Here is a 21961-nt window from a genome sequence, read left to right as displayed (position 1 = left end):
AAAAAGCAGCACAAACGGTGCATGGTCGGACAATACAGTTTACCAAACACTGATGAACTTCAAGATCTCGGAAGTGGACGCGTGGATTCCTCTCGGCCGTCAGAGTAAACACAGATTGGACGGACACAATCTATCTATGAATCAATGTCTTACAAACATGCCCTCGCATACAACAACACACAAAATATTCTCCTACTGCTCCCACACTATGATTAGAGAAACAAAACAAAGTCTGCATGAAAAAAATAACATTGCTTTCTTCAGGTTTTGGTTGAGGGATGATCAGTGGAGCAGCAGCACACACACATAGACACACATACACACACACACACACACACACACACACACACAGCAGCTCAAAGAGGCATACAGAGCCCTTCTCCTTAAATGGTCAAAGCTCCCAGGAGTGAAAGAGAGGCTGCTGCTGAAAAAAGACAGGGAACAGAGGGGACGGGAGAGGGAAGGAGAAGCCCCGAGGATAGAGGAGTTTTCTGAGGAAAAGGCTGAGAGTGACACTTTAACTGTGGGTAGTTGGAGAGATCAGCGGGAGTGCGTGTGTTTCTCTGCAGCGCTAGTGGTGGACTCAGGTAATGTGCGTGCTCTCTGTGGACAGGTTCAGATGATTGCTGTGTGGAGCTGTGGGGTCTTAGTGGGTGATGGTTTTAGGTGGACACATGCAGCTCTATCAGTCTTCTGCTAGCGTCTCTGCAGCTATCAGACTTGTGCAACAGGTTGTGCTTTTGGGGCTTTTTGACAGTTGTCGGCCTGACTTGTATCTGCCGGGGTGAGTTTACGTAAACTAGTGTTTGTCTAGAAGCGAAACTCTGTGTCATCTATCCTCCTCTTGTGGCAAATATGTGTGATCATGCATTTTTAAAGTCAGTGGATTTATCTGCTCCCTCACCTGACTGTTCATCTATCTGTCCACCCTTTCTTTTTCTTTCTCACACTTCCTCTGCCCAGTTATCTGAGATTGTGGGTTTGTAGCAACCACTTCCTCTGCTGGCCCTGTACCCTGTGCTTCACACAACCAAATTTTAAACAAATCTGGCAAGAGGGAGCGGGCTTATGTAACAGAGGAGGGGAGGAGGGTGCCGGTCCCCTTGTCTCCCTCTGAGGGAAAAGACAGCTAGGCCTGAAACTGATGGTTCCACTGGACAAATACATTTTCTTTCAGAAGACGAGTGTATGCTGTAAGAACAAGCTTTCTGTGTCCTTGGGTTGTGGTGCAGGGCCTGTGTGTGTTGGGTCTTGTATGTTCTGCCCTGTTCCCCCCACAGGAAGTAATCTGAGTGATTCAATTACTCTGCAATATTTATCTCAGTCTTATGGTCTGACATGGAAACAGTCTGCACCGTTGAGCCTTCTGCAGTGCAGGTTGGCACCTTTGTTTTGGCTTAGTCATTTTCAAGATAGTAGTTTCACGTGCCGCTGTCAGCACTGTGTAGTGGTCTGGTTATTCTTCTCTTGAAAGTGTGTTCGCAAGTGTGTTTGGTTGCTAAGAACGATGTTTTTTCTTTGCAGTGGGCTTAAACAAACTCATTCCTGCTAAAATTGTCAGTGATTTCTTTGTTCTTCTTCTTTCCTCATCTCAGAATCTATTGTTACAGCTGTGAAAAAGAAAGTTGAATATTGATGAGAGAATAAAACAATTCATTTGTTTAAACAGTCACAAAAAATGCAGGTGGTTGTTACCAAAGCTGCTGTGAACTCCAGGGGCATTCAGATAATCACATTAGAAATATTTGGTGACTCACTCTCATATTAATATATGCAGCAGAACCTCAAAGCTGCTCTCTTCTGCTCTGATTTTGATAAATAATAACAGAGGAAGCAGACTGAGAAGACAGTTCATACTTTCAGGTATGAGAAACAGATAAAACAAATAACAACTGAGTGATTCACCATAAGACACATGTTCTTGCTCTCCTCACCAGCAAGAGACACTTAATAGTGCTTAAACTCTGCTCAACAGCAGTGCAGCAAAAAACACTTTTTAAAGTGTTAAAAAAGAGCGGTTATTTTAATCCTGTATGACGGCAGTCATGTAGTCAGGAAATATGCTCGCAGCTCACTGGGAGTCAAGTTAAACAACCCATTTCCTCCCCAGTGACTCACAGCCTTTCTGTCCCTATGCTGTATGTTCCCAAGGACTTGGCATGTTTGTGATGACACTGAGCAGCACACCACATATACTGGCTCTGAATTCAGGGAGGATTTGTCCTGCATAAAGTGCATGCCATACCTCTGAAATAACCAATAATTCATCACCCTTTACTCGCTTACACATTCTTATTCATTAGCTAGAGAACATGGTTACAAGCACTGGCAGTAAAGACACCTGTGCCGCTGGTCATGCATATGGAAACCTTTCTGTTTGGCGAGACCAAACGAATGGAGACTACATTAGCATCCCATACACACACCCTGACAATAGTTTGTGCATTCTGAGTGCGCTGTGCTCCTTCAGAGGGTTAAATCTGCTCTGCAGTTAGATTTGCATAAATGTGTTACTACAAAGGGAAGAGCTGTCAGTTCAAACAACAGTTCAAACAAGTTGGACACACACTATAACTAACTAAATTAGGTTGCACTTAAGCAAGCCAGGTATCTGCAGCAGTTTCATCAGTGGAAAGAATTGGTTTTTTGGTCATCAGTTGACAGTTTAGCTAACTGAATAATCATTTAAGTAATTAAGGCAATTTTTGTTGTTAAAGTGAAAATCCACTGGTTCCATCCCCTCAAAAGTAGATATTTATTGTAACAGTAAACTGAATATCTTTTTTGACTCGTTGGTCAGAGAAAACAAGGCATTTGAAGACGTCACTTTGAACTATGGGGGACTAAAGTTTGATAGATTTTTCATTATTTTCTCATGACTGAATGATGAATTGAGAGGATAATCAGCAGATGAATCAATACTTAAGCCTTGAAAAGAGCACTCAGCAGAGTGCAAATCTTCGTTAGGCAATCTCTGCTTTCCCTAAACCTAACCTTAACTTAAACCCTAACCTTAACCTAACCTTAACCTAACCCCAACTGCAGAGGGCAGCGCTACAATAAACACTATACGATGGGGGAACAGACTTCAGCTGTTAACACTGGCTCACTTACAGTCATGATGCAGAAATGCGGATTTGTTTATGTCGTATTGTGTGTAACTTTAGTGGATCATAACACATCAGGTGTGGAATTAATCCGCAGATGCTCCAGTTCAAACAAGACCAAACGTTTTTTGTGGATGTCAGTTTTTAAGACTACAGCAAAGGCCAAAATGTGGCCTGTAACAGATTAAGGTTTGTGATTTGTCTTTAGTTCTGTGATGTCAAACTGAAGCAGTTTTTGATCACAGTTGCTGAACGGTCAATAAAATTGTTTTATCAAAACATTTTGAATCACCGCAACCACAAGGAGTTGTTCAACATAAAGGTATAAATGTGTACAAAAACAGACGTTTACACGCACACACGGACACACAGACACACACAGCCAAACCCATGATCCCCTCCAGGCTAACGTCTGGCTGAGATAATGATCGTGAGTTACATCCCTGCTATATGTGCAGCATAGCACAGCCTTTGTTTTAATTTGAGAAAGATTTGAATATAAGCAGATACGACAGAAACACATATTTGCATGGATCATTCATACCTCACATTATACCAAGAATATGTTACCATCATCCTAACTTTGGCTCAAATAAGCTAGATGAGAGCAGAATATGTTTTATATCATTTCCTTTGTTGCAATGGCTGATCAGTTTGTTTGCTGCTAGCTTTCCACTTTTATATTTTTTGTATATCTTGGCAATTGGTTTAATTCCAAGCTCTCCTCCATCTTGGAACTTTATTAAATGAAGCTTTAATAAATTCACAGTGTTGATTAGCTTGAAGTGAAACAAACATTTCATGTAGAGAAATGCTATTGTTGACGTGCTATCTGAGCTATCTTACTTGCCACACAGCCGCTCTGTTTGTTTTACGCTGTCCCTCAGGAGCCTCAGTCAGCCTGTGAGAGCAAATTACACTGAATGTTTTATAACAACCCGGTGCATCCCAGGCAGTGTGTTTCTGATCAAAATGGTGAATGCCTGGTGAAAGACACTGTGGGAAGAAAAACACACATAACTTTCCCTTTGTCATGAGTGGTAATTTATTGCGCGTTTGATCACTCTTGTTGTCCAGATAAAAGTGATAAAACACCAAGACATTTAAGACATTCCCCATGTGTAGGAAATTAAATATTTAGAATACATATATTCACAAACTTAAAGATGCCATGTGGCGTTTTCTTGTAAACAAACAAAAATGATGCTACCGTTTAGCATTTCTTACCAAAACACATAGTTTGTATCGTTGAGGTCTAACAAAAGTGTTGAATACATTTCCCTCCTCATAAAACATTTGCAAAGCCAATTGTTGGTGTTTTACTGCATTCCCTGGTGTGCTACTGCCACCACAGTGACAAAACAACAGCATGATGTGAATTGTGCTTCCTGCATTCTTGCATGCAAGCATATGTGTCCTCGTGCACAATACAAACAAAAGGGGATTTTACTCATTTCTCCTTAGCAACACTAGTGGTCAAAACATCCTCAGGATACCATTTTCCATGGCATAAATGAAGAAAATAGATTTTCTTTTTTACTGTGTGTCATCCATTGTACCTTATTTATGGCATGACTGATTGGAAGTTTCATGACCTTTTTCCGCTACAGTATTTAGTGCTGATAAGCCATACAACTGAGTCACAGAGAAATACAGTTTCACATTTTGTTTTTGGTAACAGCCTGTTGGGAAAACGTGCTACTGCTGTACCAAGGCCATGCAGAGTGAAGCTATTTTGGGATTTGTTTATGGTGTGACGGTTTTGTTAGTTCGAGTGCTTTAGCTTTGGTTAGCCACCAAAGACTTTCCTCAGAATATCGCCATTCATGTGTTATTTCATTTTCTCAGACATAAGGGTCAGCAGCTAATGTACCAGTTCAATAACTACCGGCAGTGAAGGAGGAGTTTCCCCTCAATATTCAGTGCATATATCATCATGCTGAACATACACACGTGTTTGTATCTTCATGTGTGCGTGATCTTGCTTCGCCAGGACGAGGAGAAGCACGTGCCGCAGGGATCTCCTGTTGAACAAACTGATCACAACTCCAAGGAGTCCAGTGACGTCCCTTACACTTCGGAGAGACCTTTTGTTTTCCCCCACACCCGCTCACGCCCTCCACTGCTCCCAAGCATGCCCACACTGCCCGAGGAAGAGGAGGACTCCCCCGAGGAGCTGGACAGTTCCTCCAGCTCTCCCAGTACAGTGAGTGCTCACTGTTTCACTTTTTGTAGCACATATCCTGTTTTTCACAAAAGCATGTGAGGCCATAAAAACTGGCCATAAATAATGCATTTGGCCCTGGTGAGGAAATTATTTCAACGTTGCCACAGAAGTCTGTCTTCAAAAGATAAAAAAAAAAAGTTTAGCAGCAGAAGCATTTGATTAATCCTTCATCAGTGAAAGGAGAATATTTATTTGCATTAACTCCACACTTGTTTTGATCCTAGTTAGAAGTGCTGTGCAGAGAAGTTAAAAACAATCCGGGCCACAAATTCTAGACGCCATATTGAGATTTGAATTGGTGCATATTTCATTTCTTTGGCTCTGCACTCTCTCTCTCTCCCTACTATATTTTTATAGTTTCCCACATGATGTTTACAAAATCATCTGTAATTCCACTGATTCCTGGATGTTTTCCCTGGAGTCTTCCAGGGTCACTTTGCCTGCCCTTTACAGTAAATCACCCACAGTAGAGCCACTGCTGAAGTCTCTAAAAAGATGTATGAAATTCAGTAGATCAGTTCTGGGTGAGTCTACTTTTTGGTTTTTCACAGAGGCCTTCTCTGTTTGGTGAGTGCCCTGTCTCTATAAAATGTCAGATTTATCCCCATGAGGTGAATGTGTGATTTATAGTGTTGGGCTATGTAATTAAAGATGGACTTGACTTTAAGATCCTGAGAAAACTTTATTGCTTGATGATCCTGACATTATTTTGAGATCATCACATTGGCTATAATAGGATCTGGGAACTGTTGCAACCCCAGAAGCAAGTTATCCTTTGATTGAATTTAAAATTTACATTTAAAAATGCATTTCATTCCCAATTTTTCTCAAATGCTGTCTGTCCTTGCAGAAAGGTCTAACTAAAACGTCTTAACTTAAACTATGTTTAGTTTGCTTAAATGTTTTTAGACATTATTTTGTTGGAAGGACACTAGAAAGTTTATAATATATCAACTGTTTTATTATTCAAATGTCATTTTCAAATGCTTTGAGTACCTCAAATTCAATTCATTGTACTGGGAAGGTAGCAGAAACGTCTGAGATGGATATCTCGAGCAGACAAAACCAAGTAGCATACCAGTAGCAGTACATGGAAATTAGCTATTAGATAGAGTTGTATTGTGTAGTTTTCAGTATATCGCAACAATATGAAGAATATAATCTTAAAGAGGTCAAATTCAGACTTTGATTCACCAAACGTGGCAGAAAGCAAAGTGTTAAAACATCTCGGAGGCCTCAGAGAACATTGTCTTCCTCTGCAGTCGCTCATTAACACACAGGCTAGATAAGATATCTCTGCAGAATGTAATGAATCTGTGTAATTTAATCTTCAGGGCATATGCCAACACTATGAAAAGTATCCAACTTTGTTACAACACAGCCGTGGCCTTTCTACAGCATTACCATGAGAGGGGATCCTTTTATTGGGAGTTTAGTCAAAGATAAGACCTGAGAGGAGCTCTTAGGGCACTAGTGTTTGTTTTCAGTCTTTTTTTACTTCAATATTGACCTTTAATGTTTGGACAAGGTGCTTGGAGCTAAATTGTCTGCGGAATTTATGAAACAACTTATAATTTAAGAACGTGAAGTTTTCCAAATGCGAAAAAGTACATATTTGAAATAGTGAAATTGACTTAAACTGATTTTTGAATGTGAAGTGCAGTTTACTCATCACTAGGAATGCAAATTAGCCTGTGGAAATGGTTGCAGGGGGGTGGGACTAATGAAAGCAGCTATTGAACTGCTTTATGGGAAATGTAGGATTAATGATTTAATGATGCCTGACCTACAGAGATATTAAAAGTCAGGGTTTCTAAAGCTCTGCCTCTTTTTTGACCAATATTTTTGAACATCTGTCTCTGGTGAGTGCTCTAGCTTTACAACTCTCCAATCTGGAAAACTCTGCAATTACAAATCTCCTGTAAAGAGCTTTGTGACATCCATATTCAACATAATATGAGTTTTGATTTGTTCTCATTCATTTGTTCTCCAGCTTTAACAAATGACCGATCCTATTTCTTCCCACCTTTTACATCATTCTCTGCATAATCAAAGCTGAGGTTTATTACAACATTTAGAGAAGTACTGAAGTCTCTTGGTTTAAGACGGATACAAACATTTAAAGTTTCATGAGTCTCTGTAGTTAAGACAGAATTATCAGCAGGGTCAAAACAGTTAACTGCCCAGAGGCCAACCACCTTCAGGGGTCCCTAAAGGTACACAGGTTCACTGTTTGCTGGCAATAGATTTATTGCATATTTGTTTGGGAATATGCACCAATGAAACACAATATAAGCTAAATTGTCTTGTCTTGTTTAGGAACTTTTTGTCAAAATCTAGTGTTTATATTGTTGTAAGTTTTGTTTAATGTGACTGACACAGCAAACCTGAAGTGGGGTATTGCTCCAGCAGCAGGAATACTGGTTGGTTTAATATAAAAATATAATTGCTATATTCTGCCCTGCACTCAGTACCTGATGGGTACTTAAATCTGCAGTTTTTTTGGCCACTGGCAGCAGAAACAAGCTGTGAACACAACATTCTCACATCATCACATATATTGTATCTGTTAAATAACAGCAAAACATATACATCTATTTCAGTTTTGCTGTACCCTTGTTTTAACTTTGATACTGTTGTTTTCTTGTGTCACAGTCTACACCCAGTGAGAGTCGGGCTGTCGTCATGACCGCCCCCACGATCGTCTACCCACAGCAGGCCACTATTGTCCAACAAGATGGACGTCCCCTGGAGCAGGCCAGGTAATCTTCCACCATCTTAAACACTGAAGTAGTTTTTTTCCTTTTTGGCTGTAAACAAGGACAGTGTGTCTGAATCACTACGGTTTCCTCCATCAGGCCGCACAGTCCCAGAGCTCGGCTGGCCAGAAACTCGTCTGGAGGTCCCATCACAACAGTTGGTGGGTGAACCCTGTACACACACACACACACACACACACACTCATATACAGACAGAAAGACCCACACATAAACTGCAGCTATAATTACCACAACAGTATGAAAGCTAGTTTGTTGTTACCATTAGCAGCATTTGCTTTAGTCCAGCACCAACCTGAAGTCAGAGATGTTTCTCTTTAATGATTCTCCATATATTAACTTTTTTTTTTGGTTTTTAAATAAACATTTGTGACACTGTTAACACTCCAAATTATCCACTTTTCAAAGTGCCTTCGTCACCGGACTGCAATGTTAAAACCACTTTGATTTTATTTTGTTGAAAGATCTGTCTTTCTAAGGATGAATAAGAGCATAATAATGCTCTCATGCTCTGTAGTTACACAAGAAGCTTCACACCTTTCGACTAAGTTTGGTCATTGGCGTCTGGCGAGATAAATTTGTCGGTGTGTCTGCCCACATGCCTGAAATGCTTTTGCTGCTCTGATTACTTTTGTTTAGTTTGTTGCCCTTTTCTGTGGATGGCGAGTGGGTAAAAACATCCCTGACTCAGCCAAGCCTCATCACCTGATTTACTGGCTCACATCCATTTGTGAGGAATCCCACTTTTATCTTCTTCAAATACCAAGTCAAGTTTATTTATACAGCAAATTCCATATAAAATGTGTAGGCTCAATGTGCTTCAGAATAAAAGGCAACCAAAAAAAACCCACTAAAGAAACAGATAAAATGAAAGCATAAAAAATAAGAGGACATTATAATGACAGGAAAATATATAATAATAATACTAATAATAATAATAACAATAATAGTAATATATGAGAATAAGATAAGAAGGTATTATTATTAGTATTATTATTATTATAAAATAAAACTTTGACAGAGTTCGAGAAAAGCACACAATGTGTTCTTTTAAAGCTGAATTAAGCTGATATTTAGCTAATAAAGATATTTTTTATGTTATAATATTTTTTGGCATGTTGTAATTGTAAAAGTGTTGTAAAAGTGTCAAAATGTAGAGAAATATGCAATCAAAACAAGTGTGTGTGTGTCTCTCTCAGACAGCACAGGTAATGTGATTGACCTGGTGAAAGATCAGCTGCCAGAGCTGACGCTCTCTGAGGAGGATCGACAGAAGAACCTAGAGCTCCTCGAACAGGCCAAGAAGGTCAGCGACCGCTTCCTGACGCGCCGCGGTCGCCGCTCCACCGGCAGCCTCACTGACTCGCCCACAGGTAGTGAACACACAAACGCACAGAGACACAAACACTGTACATAACATAGCACATCATTTCTTAATCATAAGTTGATTAGTAAGAAGTCATATGTTGTGTATCCAGGCACGCGCCGCTACACTCATATATCATATACCCTATATAGACTTTGTTTGTTACTTTAAAAAGTGTCAAAAGTCACACTGAACTCATTCAAGAACTAATCCGATCAGCTTTAATTCACAAATGTTTTTTTCTCAAAGGTCTCTCTCCAACTCCAACACCGTCATCCTCACCGTGTGCATCTAGAAGCAGCTCAGTGTCTGCAGTTCCTCAAACTGGTAATTTACTTCAGTCTTTGTCTGACTTCTCCAGCACTGTTGAAAACAAAATCCTATTTTGCTATTGATTTTTGGCTGTAGGAGTTTGGTAGAATGATTTTGTTGGTTGTTTTCTGCAGGACCCTCAGAGACCACCCATTTCAGCTCACAGTCAGTTGGACAGGTAAAGAAATTATCACAGCAATTACTTTTAAATAATACAATTACATCTCTCATGATGGTGTTAATTGCACATATATTTTCATGCATAGTCATTTTCTTCATTTAAAACTGTTTTGTTTGTTGTGTTTTTAAACGTTCCTCTAATTTGTCTGCGCAACACCTAGTTTCTGTGCAATATACTTTAATATTCTTAGTTATTATTTCATATACTTTATACCTATACTTTTTGGTCCAAGCAATATTTATTAACACAAGAACATTGGTCGTCCTCTGTTGTAGCATCTGGAGGTTCCTTCAGTACGAGAACAGTATGATTCAACGACGGAGGATCAGGAGGTCAGACTGAAATGTTGACTTACTGCATTTCTTCTTATAAACACACATATGACAAACTAAATATTGTCGGATGCACCTCTGATAGACAGGTTTGTAAAAAGAAAGAAAATAATCTCTATCAATGAATTTGCTGAAGAAGGACCATTTCACTTCAGATTGACATATCTCAACAACCAATATATCGCCATGAAATCTAGTAAATTTGGATGTTCGTGCTCCTCAGAGGATGAATTTCTTTGCTACGCTGAATTTCCTGTAGCGTCATCCACCGTCAAGTTTACATTTGTGGTTTTCACTGAAATGTCTTGACGACTAGTGAATGGATTGGCATGAAATTTGGTAGAGACATTCACGTTCCCCTCAGGATATATTCTAATGACTTGTCTGCTAGTGTCATCATTTTGTCAAAATTCAAAGTTGTCCAGCATTTGGGTTCATAACCAAATACCTGCCAAACTCATGACATTCCCATCAGCTTTACATCCTGTAGGTGGTGAACATCACCATCCTACTGAACAGCAGACAGAGTTTACCACCTTCTTTATCCATATGGAGTTCAAACATTTAAGGTTTATTAACACAACAGGAATGCTGAGTGTATTATTAATGGCTATTATCTTGCTAACTTCAGGGCAACAGACTTTTGGTGGATTGGAAGCCCAGTGAGAAAAGGAAAGTGTCCTCTGGGACTCTAACACCCCGTTTTGCTGCTCAGAAGGAGAACTGCGATCCTGCTGTACCTAAGAGTCCTCCAGCAGTCGGTAAAGGAGATGAGGGAGCTGGGACAGGCCGAAACCCTAACCAGGCCCCAGCCACAGGGGTGGCAAAGCCTGTTCCCCGGCCTCCTACCCAGCAGGCCCCCTGTACAGCAGAGATCAAGACGATTGGGGCGTTCCCCCCACTAATGAGGGCTGTTTCCTGGGATGCCGTAGGGAGCCTTAATTCTAGAAATGGAGGCCCAAGTTTCCCTTCGACATCGGAGGATACCTTCTCAGACAAGCCCCGGGATGCTGTCTTCAAATCCTCAGGGTACAAGGACCTCCCCACTCAGCCGGGCAGTGTGCATAAACTGTCTAAAATCAAAGAGGTAAAGCATTGGTCATTACTGCCTGCTTTTGTTGTGAATTGCCCCTTCTGTAAAATGCGAGAAAGACTGAAAAATGTTTTCTTCTCGTGCATGTGTTTGTGTATCCAGGAGCACAAGCTGATGCGTAACCAAAGCATAGTGGGATCCAAGCTACCAGACTTGAGTGAAGCGGCTGAACAGGAAAAAGGTAACAGTCCTTGTTTACCCTCTGATTCATGTAAGACAGAAAGTACTTTAAGCAGTACATATCATCTAGGGTGTGCACTTCCTCAATCTCAGGGAAAATCTTTTCCAATCTGACAATTATGATGATCTGTTCTTGTTTTTTTTTCCTCTGTGCCATCCATTTACTGACAACCTCATAACAGAGACATAAATGCTATTTTCATTTCCCATCAGCAGATGGCATGGTTGTTAAAGCATGTGTGACCTGTGGAGGAGGAAATGATGACATGATTTTATGGTTTTTGTAGGATTGGAAAGAGACAGATTTATAGATTTGGAACAATCGGACTGATGTCACAAAAACTGGGACTTCGGATTTTACTTGGACTTGACTTAGTTGAGACTTGCCAACCTACAGACTTGACTCGACATTTGAGAAAATTTTGACCAAATAAAATCTCTGAAAAGTAAACACAGCTTTGAAGGAAACTTTATACAGTTTTAATTTAATTTTAAAGCTCAGTATTTAGAGACCTTAAAGTGAGACAATGTTAAAAGAACAAATAACACCTTCATCTTCATAGTGAAAAAAAACCTTTCTCAATCCAACACACTCAGGGGTTTCTACAGCCAAACTTGACCTTGACTTATGATGGCTAATGCCAATTAGATTAATTATGCTGTGTACAGTAACATTACATCTGTTCACTGACTTCATGACTCTTATTTAATTGTGTTACGCTACATTTCAGTATTTATCATTATCCTACAGTTGCTATTTGTGGAAAAATTTGACTTGAGACTTGAATCAAAACTTCTCGGGGAAAAAGACCAGTTAATTCCCTTTAGGTCTCATTTATGCAACAATGTGCCTGCAGGCTCTCCACCCGCTACAAACTCAGCCAGTGAGGAGGCGAGGGAGAAGTCTGACGCCATGCCAAACATTTCAGATGTGATGCTGAGAAAGCTCAAACTTCACAGAGGTCTACCAGGCTGGTGTGTAACAAACCATCTGTTGCTTAAGTTACATTTTACCTTTTGCATCATTCTTCCTGACTAGTCGCTCAAAAGTAATCGTCCTTACATCTTAGTTTTACTGTGTACAAATACTGCATGTGCATTACCTACCGTTCTAACAGTTCGATATTGATTTATTGCAGTGCCCCCCCACTCACTGAAAAGGAAGTTGAGGTTGGTGTCCGATCTGCACAGATGTTTGTGTGATTTTCACACATTATTTTGCTGTATAACATCAAATCATTCCTATTCATGATAAAGTATTTAAAGTGTTTTGTGCATGCATGCTACAGTTGTCTGTGCTTGTCTGCAATTTAAATACATAGTGTCACAGTTTGAGAGGTACGCTTTTTTTCTTCCCTCCCAGGAATTAGATGAGAAGATATATACCACTCTCATGTCTATATGGTACATATGAAGCTGGATTAGGCTTCTGTTAGCATAGTTTAGCATAAAGACTGGGAAAACAGCTAGTCTGGCTCTGTCCAAGAATGACATATCATGAGTATCAATCTTCTCATATAAGCCTCCGCAAGAAAGCAAAGAAGTGTTTTAACCGAACCACTAAAAGCCCATTTGGTGGTAAAAGCCTGAATAGTATACAAATACAGTATACTGCATAAACACACTTAAACAGTCATTGACCCTGTGCATCAATCATGATACGTGGGTCATAAAATTGATCGCCATCGGTAATTTGTTACTTTGTGCAATATTGCACCGTTTGAACCAACCACTGGTTCAAACGGTGCAGCCAGAAGTATTGTTCCACTCACTGCTGCTTTAGCTACGTGTTGTGTTTATAATAACCTGTTTTGTTACCAAAGTAGTTAATTACACAGTCGTAAAATTGGTTGCCTGGATTTGGCCGCGTTTTGTCAACAGGAAAGTGTTTTTCTGTTCCTGATCCGACCGAAGAGACTCAGAGTGATTTCCTGTGGAGAAAATGCAAACATTAATGACGCTGTGAGGCTCTGGCTGCAGCCTCTCGCCGTTCCCTAGGGGATGTGTCTGTATCAGGACAGTCAGAGGTCATATATTTCCTCTAAGCTATGGTCCATGATGGTTGGAAAACTGTGCAGACTGACTTTGATCAAAACAGCAAAACATCAAGAGGTCAAATGTCCAAATCACAGCTTGTTCCTCCATGCTGGTCTCAGGGCTGCCTGATTCTCCCCCACATGTTAACCAATAAAAATGCATGTTTGTATTACATGAACAACCACACTGACTCTCATTTAGCCTGCATATGTGTTTGTGTGGCACTGTGGGAGAGTTTTCTATGGATTCCTCTGATTTATTCCAGTTGGCGTCTTGCCATCACCAGAAGCTCATCTGTGTTTAATGTGCTGTTTAATGTGCCATTCGGAGTGTTATATTGCAGGAACTTCCTCCCCACAGAATGCATTTGTCCAGCTGTCACTGGCATTTCGCAATGACAACTACACTCTGGAGATGCGTCTCAAACAGTCGGAGAGGGAGAGGAACCTGACAGAGGAAGACACTGAGAGAGAACTAGAAGAGTTCAAAGGAGCACTGAAGGTCAGTCAGCGAAAACAGCAGTTCATATTAGATTAACTTACCAGAAAAGAAGACTTCCCTGTGGCTCTCTAGTGCTTGTTCATCTGCTTAATGTTTCCTGGAAGTGTCCCCCAGTAAATATTTATCTTGTTCGAGTCCAATCCCAGGTACAAAGGGGAGATTAATGCACACTTTGTTTTGAGAGAATTGTGACAAGATGTTTTTGTGCCACTTGCAGATGACTTCACCACAGTGGCAGAACCTGGAGCAGCGTGAGTCCTACCAGCGCCTCATAGACACGTTAGCGGTGCTGCACCGATTGGCTACGCGGCTCTCCAGTCGAGCCGAGATAGTTGGAGCAGTTCGACAGGTGCGGTTATACAAACACGTGCAGATGACAGAAGATAAAGCTAATGGCGCGTGGTGTAAATATACATCGTGTTATTGTTTAAAAGATGCTGTCTTCTCCAGGATGTCCTGAGACCACTTGAATGTCTGTTTGGCAGCGTTTTAAAAACTATGGTGAAGATTTTTATCTGAGTTCATGTTTGACCTCATGCCGGCCAAAGCAAACATCAGTTAAAGAGCAAATTTACTGTTTTTGCAGTACAAAGGTCTTGAGCTACTTATTATCCCAAAACACTCAGTTGAATTACTGCCATTTTGTGTCTTTTCTTTGTACTGCTGCCCATCTATTAATAATTATACGGCTCTATCTATTTCAGAGAAATTAATGCTCCTATAGCATGTCATTTTTAATCCATTTCAGATGGCTAGACGTTTCTCAGGTTGATTCTTTGTTTATATGGCATTCCAATATGCTTAAAACATTAAACTGCCTCAAAAAGTTTGTGAATGATTCAATGATTTCAATAATAATATTGTCAAATGTTTGCTTGTAGGTATTAACTGTAGAGAATTTTTGCGTCTATGGAGATTTTTTGCCTCTTTTAGCTTGTTGATCTCACAGCCCATTTTAATCAATGGTTCAGTCTCACAGCCCTCATCAACTTTGTTTCCAGCAGCTCTTCTCTGACAAATCCACTGAACACTACCTGCCCAGCACCAAACAGTAGACAGACAAACTGGACAAAACAAGCTGGTGATGAAAGTTGAACATCTGTTAAGAGATGGATATTTTTCTCAGGGAATTTGAAGAGACCAAACCATGAAAAACTGTCAGTTAACATTGGACATCTGTTGATCAGGTGTTGAAAAACATGATGCTAATGGGATGATGAACTGATCTATGTCTGCTTGGTGTGTTAGTAGGCCGTTACTTAGCTAAATATGTCAGGCCTGTGTGTCTGTCACATTATTTTGAAGCTTGTCTGCCCTCTAGTGGCCAAAAAACCCAAATGATTCAACTTTAAAAAGACAACTTTTCATTTAAGAAAAGAAAGTCAAATGATGATAAATTGTTTCATAGGTCTTCGCATAAATAACCATCTGTCTGTGCTTAAGGTTTTTGGGTAGTTGGGTCATGCAACAGTTTTTTTTTCAGCAGAAATTACTGTTTCTCTGCTCATGGATTTTAATGCAGGCTTTATTTCCTGACTTTTCGTGGTGCAACAGGAGAAACGTATGAGCAAGGCCACTGAGGTCATGATGCAATATGTGGAAAATCTGAAGAGAACGTACGAGAAGGACCATGCAGAGCTGATGGAGTTTAAGAAGCTGGCCAACCAGAACTCAAATCGCTGTTACGGAGGGTCTGTAGACACTGGAGGTGAGACTACACTGATGTACAGGGAAACACAGAGAAGGAAACTCAGCCAACCTAACTTAATTTTTCTCCTCTACAGAGGGTTTCATGTTTGTCAATAGAAAATCTTTTAAACTTTATTTATATAGACAAGGGTTTGATAAAGCAGGCCCTTTTTTTTTTAGCATTGCTGCTGCCCAGCATGAAATTAATGGTTTCTGTGCTTATGAAAGTCTGTGTTTTCATTTGTTGTCTTTATAAAGATGATGGCGTTCCACGGCCGTCAAGATCGATGTCCCTCACCCTTGGAAAGGTAGGCACTTTTTCTGAGTTATGTTATTAGTGCTGAAATGATTCATCAATTAGATAATCAACAGAAAATTACAACAAGCTTTTTGATGATAAATTAATCTGTGGAGTAAAATGTCAAACATTCCTTGGTTCCAGCCTCTCAAATGTGAGGATTTGCTGCTTTTCTCTACATCAAATGATAGTAAATTGAATGTCTTTGAATTTTGGACCGTTAGTCAGTGAAAACAAGCAATTTGAAGACTTATTGTGTTTATCTTATAACAAGCCTCAGTTCCTGCAGCCATGCTAGAGGTTTTGTAAGGCTGTACTGAGAGCTAAATGCTAACATGAGCATGCTAATAATGCAGGTTTAATGTTTGCAATCATAGGCTAACCTTAGCTCCAAGCACGTACAAGATACTTCACTGAAAACAACAAATGTCAAACTCATGGTGGCACTAGATGCAGAGGCAGTGGTTCACCAAAGTCATTAGGATTCATCATCAGGGGACAATGAACATCTGCACAGAATTTCATGATTCCTATACATCTGTCCATGCAATAGTGTCTGACCTTATTCAGTTTTATGGTCTTGGCACTGACAGTTTTATGTTCTGTCTCCTGTCCAGGCTCTGCCCAGGCGTAGGGTGAGCGTGGCTGTGGTGCCTAAGTTTAACCTCCTGAACATCCCAGGTCAGACCCCAGGTCAGACCCCAGCCACAGCCGGCCCGGGCCCCACTGTGGGCCCCACCGTGGGCCCCAGCACTGGTGCTGCTCTTCCTGCCGTGGTAGGTCATCCTGTCCTGTCAGGAAATAATGGGAAAAGACATTTCAAGCTTTTAATGAAGTGACACCCACTCTTTCAGATTGACTGCAGAAGGAAAGTTGTCAATAATGGCTTAGAAACACAGGACACTCATCGAAGGACACTCGATCATGAAATTGTTCATTTTTGGGTCATCAGTTATTATTTTTCAAATCCTACCTGATACGTTACAAGTGTTTCTCTTCATTTCAAAATGGTTAAATTGTGTTTTGAAACGTTAACCATCTCTCTTGAAGCCATAGCTTTATTGATTATCAGGAAAATATTGTACTTTTTAATCCACTACATTTGTCTGACAGCTAAAAGTACTATTTAGTTTACAGTTTAACCCATTTTAAAAATCATGTGACGAGGATAGGATAAATACAGTAAGCAAAAAGCAATGTCTAGTCTTTGTCAAATGTCTCTGAGTTGCACTGAAGAGATTTCCTATTTAACTTCTCTGATGGTTTCATTCAAATAACCAGCAAGATTATCCATTATTTCACTTAAAAGAAAAAAATCTGAGAAAAGTCCAAAATATGAATATAAATTTGTATTGCAAAACTTATTTCTTTCTCTCCCTTTAATCATCTCACAACCCCTTAGATTTACCTTAGAAACCTGACCCCCAGTTTGGAAACAACTGAATAAAACTACCCAACTGTATACAAAGTAGTTAAAACTAGTTCCACTTTAACCAGCCACAACAGTGAGATGCTTTTTTCACGTTGATGTATCAGTGTTAACAATCGAATAACATTATTTATGTAATGTCACGCGGCTTTTACTGAAGTAGGATTTTGAATGCAGGAGTTTAACTTTTCATTTTTTATTTTTCGAGCTATGTGAATACTTGTATCACGCCTGTTAATTGTATGTTATTGTTAGAAGGTAATAATATTTTTCAACACTCTTCTTTTAGTGTGAAGCAAATGATGTGAAAAGCAGCGCTGCTACAGAGGCGGCACAACCTGCATCAGAATGGTATGTTTTGTGTAATTGTGGTGTTTTGCTTACACACACGACTTTGTGTGCAGTACAGTATGTGCACATACCATTCCTTGATTGCCAAGGTCACTACCAAGTCCTTAAAACAATGGGCCAAGAGGAACCTGGACTTGTAATCATTCTTATCAAAAGCATTTTGTGCTGCAGTGGGACTTTTGGCTTTTTTGCGTGACCTTCAGGATGTAGAGAGAAAGCCCCAGTGAGGTGAAAATAACCCTGAAAGCATAAAAAATAATCAAACCCTGCTGCAGGATATTCTATCCTGGGTCGCAATCTAAACATTTGTGCAAGAGTCTGACAAAGTCCAGGCACAGGGCTCCAATCATATCCTGGTTATAAAGTGAGCTCTCAAGTGTCTGGGCTAGATGTTCTGTGAGGAGACGAGAATAGCAATAACAGATGTTCAAAGTGCCAGCTCCATTTTTTTCTGATCGTGTTCGCCGTGCCTGTGATGGTGTCTGTAATGCACACTACCAATCAGTCAGTGCTGCACTTTGTCCACTACAAGACAAGGCCGCAGTGCTGTGATGGAACCTACATGTGTCCTCTCTCCTCTCAGTTTTATAATGTCTGCTGCGCTAGTAGAGGTGTCCAAGGCTGAATGTTCTTTCCCATCTGAAACAATGCAGTGGAAAGAGTGCGTCGGAGCAGGAAAGTGAGCCAGCCAAGCCTTCAGTCAACTTAGAGGAGATCAGAGCCGAGATCAGAGCCGAGATCAAGGCAAAGATCGAGGAGGAGGCATATAATAAAGGGTGAGGCCATCTCTCCTGGTCCTGAACAGCACACAAACACACATGGTGTGATGACATTGTTGTAGCCCATCATAAATTACCACATTTATGGGACCTGTCACTCATGTTGTTGTACAGGTGATTTTTTTTCAAGTAGATAATGTTCCAGAGACATTTAGACATTTACAGTGATTGTAATAACATTATACATTATGTACTGCCGCCTGATGATAGAGCCTAAATGTTTCAGGCATTTTATCACTGTTTGTGCTTGCTGGTAAATTTGAATATTTTTACTGCAGCTACCAAGAGGGACTGAGGCAAAGTAAACTGCTTCAAGAGAAGCGCGAGGAGGAAAAGGCTGCAGAGAAACAGCTTGAATTGAAAAATAAAGATGAAGAGAGTGGAAAGAAAATAAAGACAACCAGGTAAATCTACGTCTTAAAAACATATGCAGCATATTTTGTATGTTGCTCCTTGACTGTGGTGAGGTAAGCGGGCCGAATGACAGCTTCGACAGTTTCATGTACCTGAATTTCATCCACACCATGAGAGCACAGCTCAGTCCGTCTCTATGTGGCACATCTCAAACTTTCACTTTGCTGCATTCAAGTCGTTAAAGTACATCAAGAGCTCCATCGAATAAACCACGTTTGATTGTAGAAATGTGACGAGGTAGAAATCCTTATCTTATTTATATGAATCCTCAAACTTTTAAAATATAAAGAGTTATTTTGCACACCTAGGAGATTTATTACAGCTCCAAAAAACTGGATGTTCATTTGTGAGGAAAAAAACTGGTGAATAATGGTTAATAATGATGCTGATTGATTAAAGATACTCTTTTTTACACTCGATACATTATCCAACATATAAACAATCCATTTTAACCTTCAATCCCTTATTTTATCCTTTGAATGTGCAAATGATGTCGTAGTTTAGTAGTAAATCAGTCTTTATCAATGCATGGATTCATATAAAACTGTTACGAGGTCATTGTCTTCACAGGAGAATGGAGGAGGTCCTGGTTCTTCTTGGTCGGATTTGCCCCAAGGTTTCTTTGAGTCGGCGACTTCTCTGCATCGCCCTGATGCTGTTTGTGGTGATGTGTCTGGTTATCAGTATTTTCACATTCTTCAGTGACTACTACAACAGACGTGAGGACACGTAAGCCGAGAGGAACTTTGTGCAAGGCGAGATGAAGATCTTTGGACTGATTGTAGCAGCACAACCAAAGAACAGCAGAGAGGCAGTCGCCCTCTGTCGGTTTACCATATCACCACCCTAGGACTCACTTGAATCCATGACCCTGACTCTCGAGGGCCAAAGACGTTTTGGGAGGCTTTGTGGATAATGTTGCCTTTGCCTCATGATTAACAGCATTGAGTTATAATTTTGTTTGGATTGAAAAATTGACTGATAGTTTGCTACAGCAAGAAAAAAAAAGGTAATCTGTTTAGGGACCAATTATATATAGTGTGATGAAATATATATAATATATTTAAGTTAGATGCATATGTAATGATATGTTCTGGTTTGGGTACTTTTTCATCATGAATATGGCATTTTCCAGTAAATGCCACAATAGGAAAAGTGTGTATTTATCTACACTCCAATATTACAGTGTAATCCCTCAGGTCCAATAGATGATGAAGTCCCTGAGAGATTTTGACGCCATATTTAAATATTTAGAAAATAAAGGAAAGTTTTTATTTTTTCTTTAATTTCTATAATGTGTATTTAAAGACTTCAAAATATAAGCACATTCCAAAGTAGTTCCTTAAGTGCAATATTTTGCAGTTGATGGTTCTCATTTGTGCCATTTTTTGATTGTGTCTTCAGAGCACTGAGAGATTTTCTTCCTGTATGAGAGCACTGTTTAGATGGCATGAGGCTTATTTTTACCCTCTTTGCATATGTGTGCCTACCTGTGTTTTTTTTGTTCTCTGTGGATTTTATGCTCTGCCCCTTCACCTTTGAATAAAGGTGGCTGAAAGCATTTTGTAGTCATTTCAAATGAGAAAAATAAAAGCAGGTCGAAAGTACAGTATAGCCACAATGACGTATCAGTCAAAGTCAAACTTGTTAGCAAACAGTTGTTTATTTGTTTTACTGAGCAACATTATCATGCACTCTTTTTTTAGCTCTGTTTTGGGTCTCCACCGAGGGAAATATCTGGCTGTCTCTCCACTTTTCATCACCGGCTAGTCGCAGACAGTAACAGTTATGATGGCTCTATAGGAGCTATGAGAGGGAGCCTAACTTTGCCGGCTGGAACAATAAACAATGAGTGGAAACATAGCTCCTTAAAGCTGCTGATAATCTTCTGTAGTTTCGTCACTACAAGCGAACCCTTTGACATTGTCACATGAAAATGTCATTATAGCCCCTTTAAAAGAATAGTTTGACATTTTGTGAAATATAATTAACTTTCTTTACCTCTAGTTTGATGAGAATATTTATAACACCATGTCTGCGTGCGAGATTTGACGCTACAACCCACAGCTGATTAGCTTAGCTTAGCATAAAGACTGAAAATGAGGGGCTGCCGCTAGCCCGACTCTCTCCTAAGGTCATAAAAGCCACCTGCCAGTAGCTCAAAAGCTCACTAACTTATGAACATGTTATGTCTCATTTGTTTATATAGACTAAAACTGTTGGAAGGTTGTTGTGAGGTTGCAGCAGCAGAAACTTAACAGAAAGTCACTGCACCCAGCCAACAAATAGAGCTATGCCAATCAGATTTTCTTGTTCTCACTGTCCAACACATCAAAATTCCATCATATGCTCATTTAACTCCAGAGGGCCTTAATATGACACCATAGATGCACAAACCCCACCCATAAGAGAAGTTAAATCCATGTCTGTTTCCGTCACTCCGGATTGCCATTTATTATGCCCACACACCTCATTGACACCTCACATCTGACAAAAACACTGCTGCGTGTTCGTCAGAACTCTTTGCGTCATTTCCTGCCGTTAGGGCTTGTGTAGAGATGTTTTTGTGGAAGTGGGATTTTGTCGTGTGCCAAAGGCTCATCAGAGGGTGCCAGAGATCATAAGTATGTTCATGACTGAGTAATGCCCCATGGGAGGAAATCATTTTGGACAGGCTACCAGATGTCACTCACTAACAGTGCAAATCACTTGCTCTATGAGGACAGGGCTTGAAGTGTTATACAACATTTTTTATGTGCTCTATTCTGAGTATTATTGTACAAACTGTATTTTCACTTATATCCAACACTTGTAATGCTTATGTACTGCACTGAAAATCACTTGTTTAAACCAAAGAACAATCCTGTTTAAGTCATTATTTACTTAAA

At 40.0% G+C, this 21961-nt stretch overlaps 1 protein-coding gene across 1 annotated transcript; it reads left to right on the top strand.

The window, feature by feature from the left end:
• Window positions 1–458: 458 nt before the first annotated feature.
• mrvi1 (murine retrovirus integration site 1 homolog) lies at window positions 459–20656 on the top strand. Its single transcript, XM_070833102.1, has 21 exons — window positions 459–587; window positions 5101–5313; window positions 7990–8096; window positions 8193–8254; window positions 9311–9484; window positions 9727–9804; window positions 9924–9967; window positions 10246–10302; window positions 10934–11389; window positions 11498–11576; window positions 12433–12550; window positions 12715–12745; window positions 13973–14113; window positions 14331–14462; window positions 15668–15821; window positions 16061–16110; window positions 16718–16876; window positions 17819–17880; window positions 18534–18656; window positions 18938–19063; window positions 19644–20656. The coding sequence occupies exons 2-21, from the start codon at window positions 5242–5244 to the stop codon at window positions 19804–19806; spliced, it is 2388 nt and encodes a 795-aa protein (XP_070689203.1). The 5' UTR covers window positions 459–587; window positions 5101–5241; the 3' UTR covers window positions 19807–20656.
• The last annotated feature ends 1305 nt before the right edge of the window (window positions 20657–21961 follow it).

This window comes from Pempheris klunzingeri, chromosome 1 (assembly GCF_042242105.1).
Source record: "Pempheris klunzingeri isolate RE-2024b chromosome 1, fPemKlu1.hap1, whole genome shotgun sequence".
Lineage (NCBI taxonomy): Eukaryota > Metazoa > Chordata > Actinopteri > Acropomatiformes > Pempheridae > Pempheris > Pempheris klunzingeri.
The sequence above is the reverse complement of the archived record's forward strand: the minus strand, read 5'-3'. Positions and strand labels throughout refer to the sequence as shown.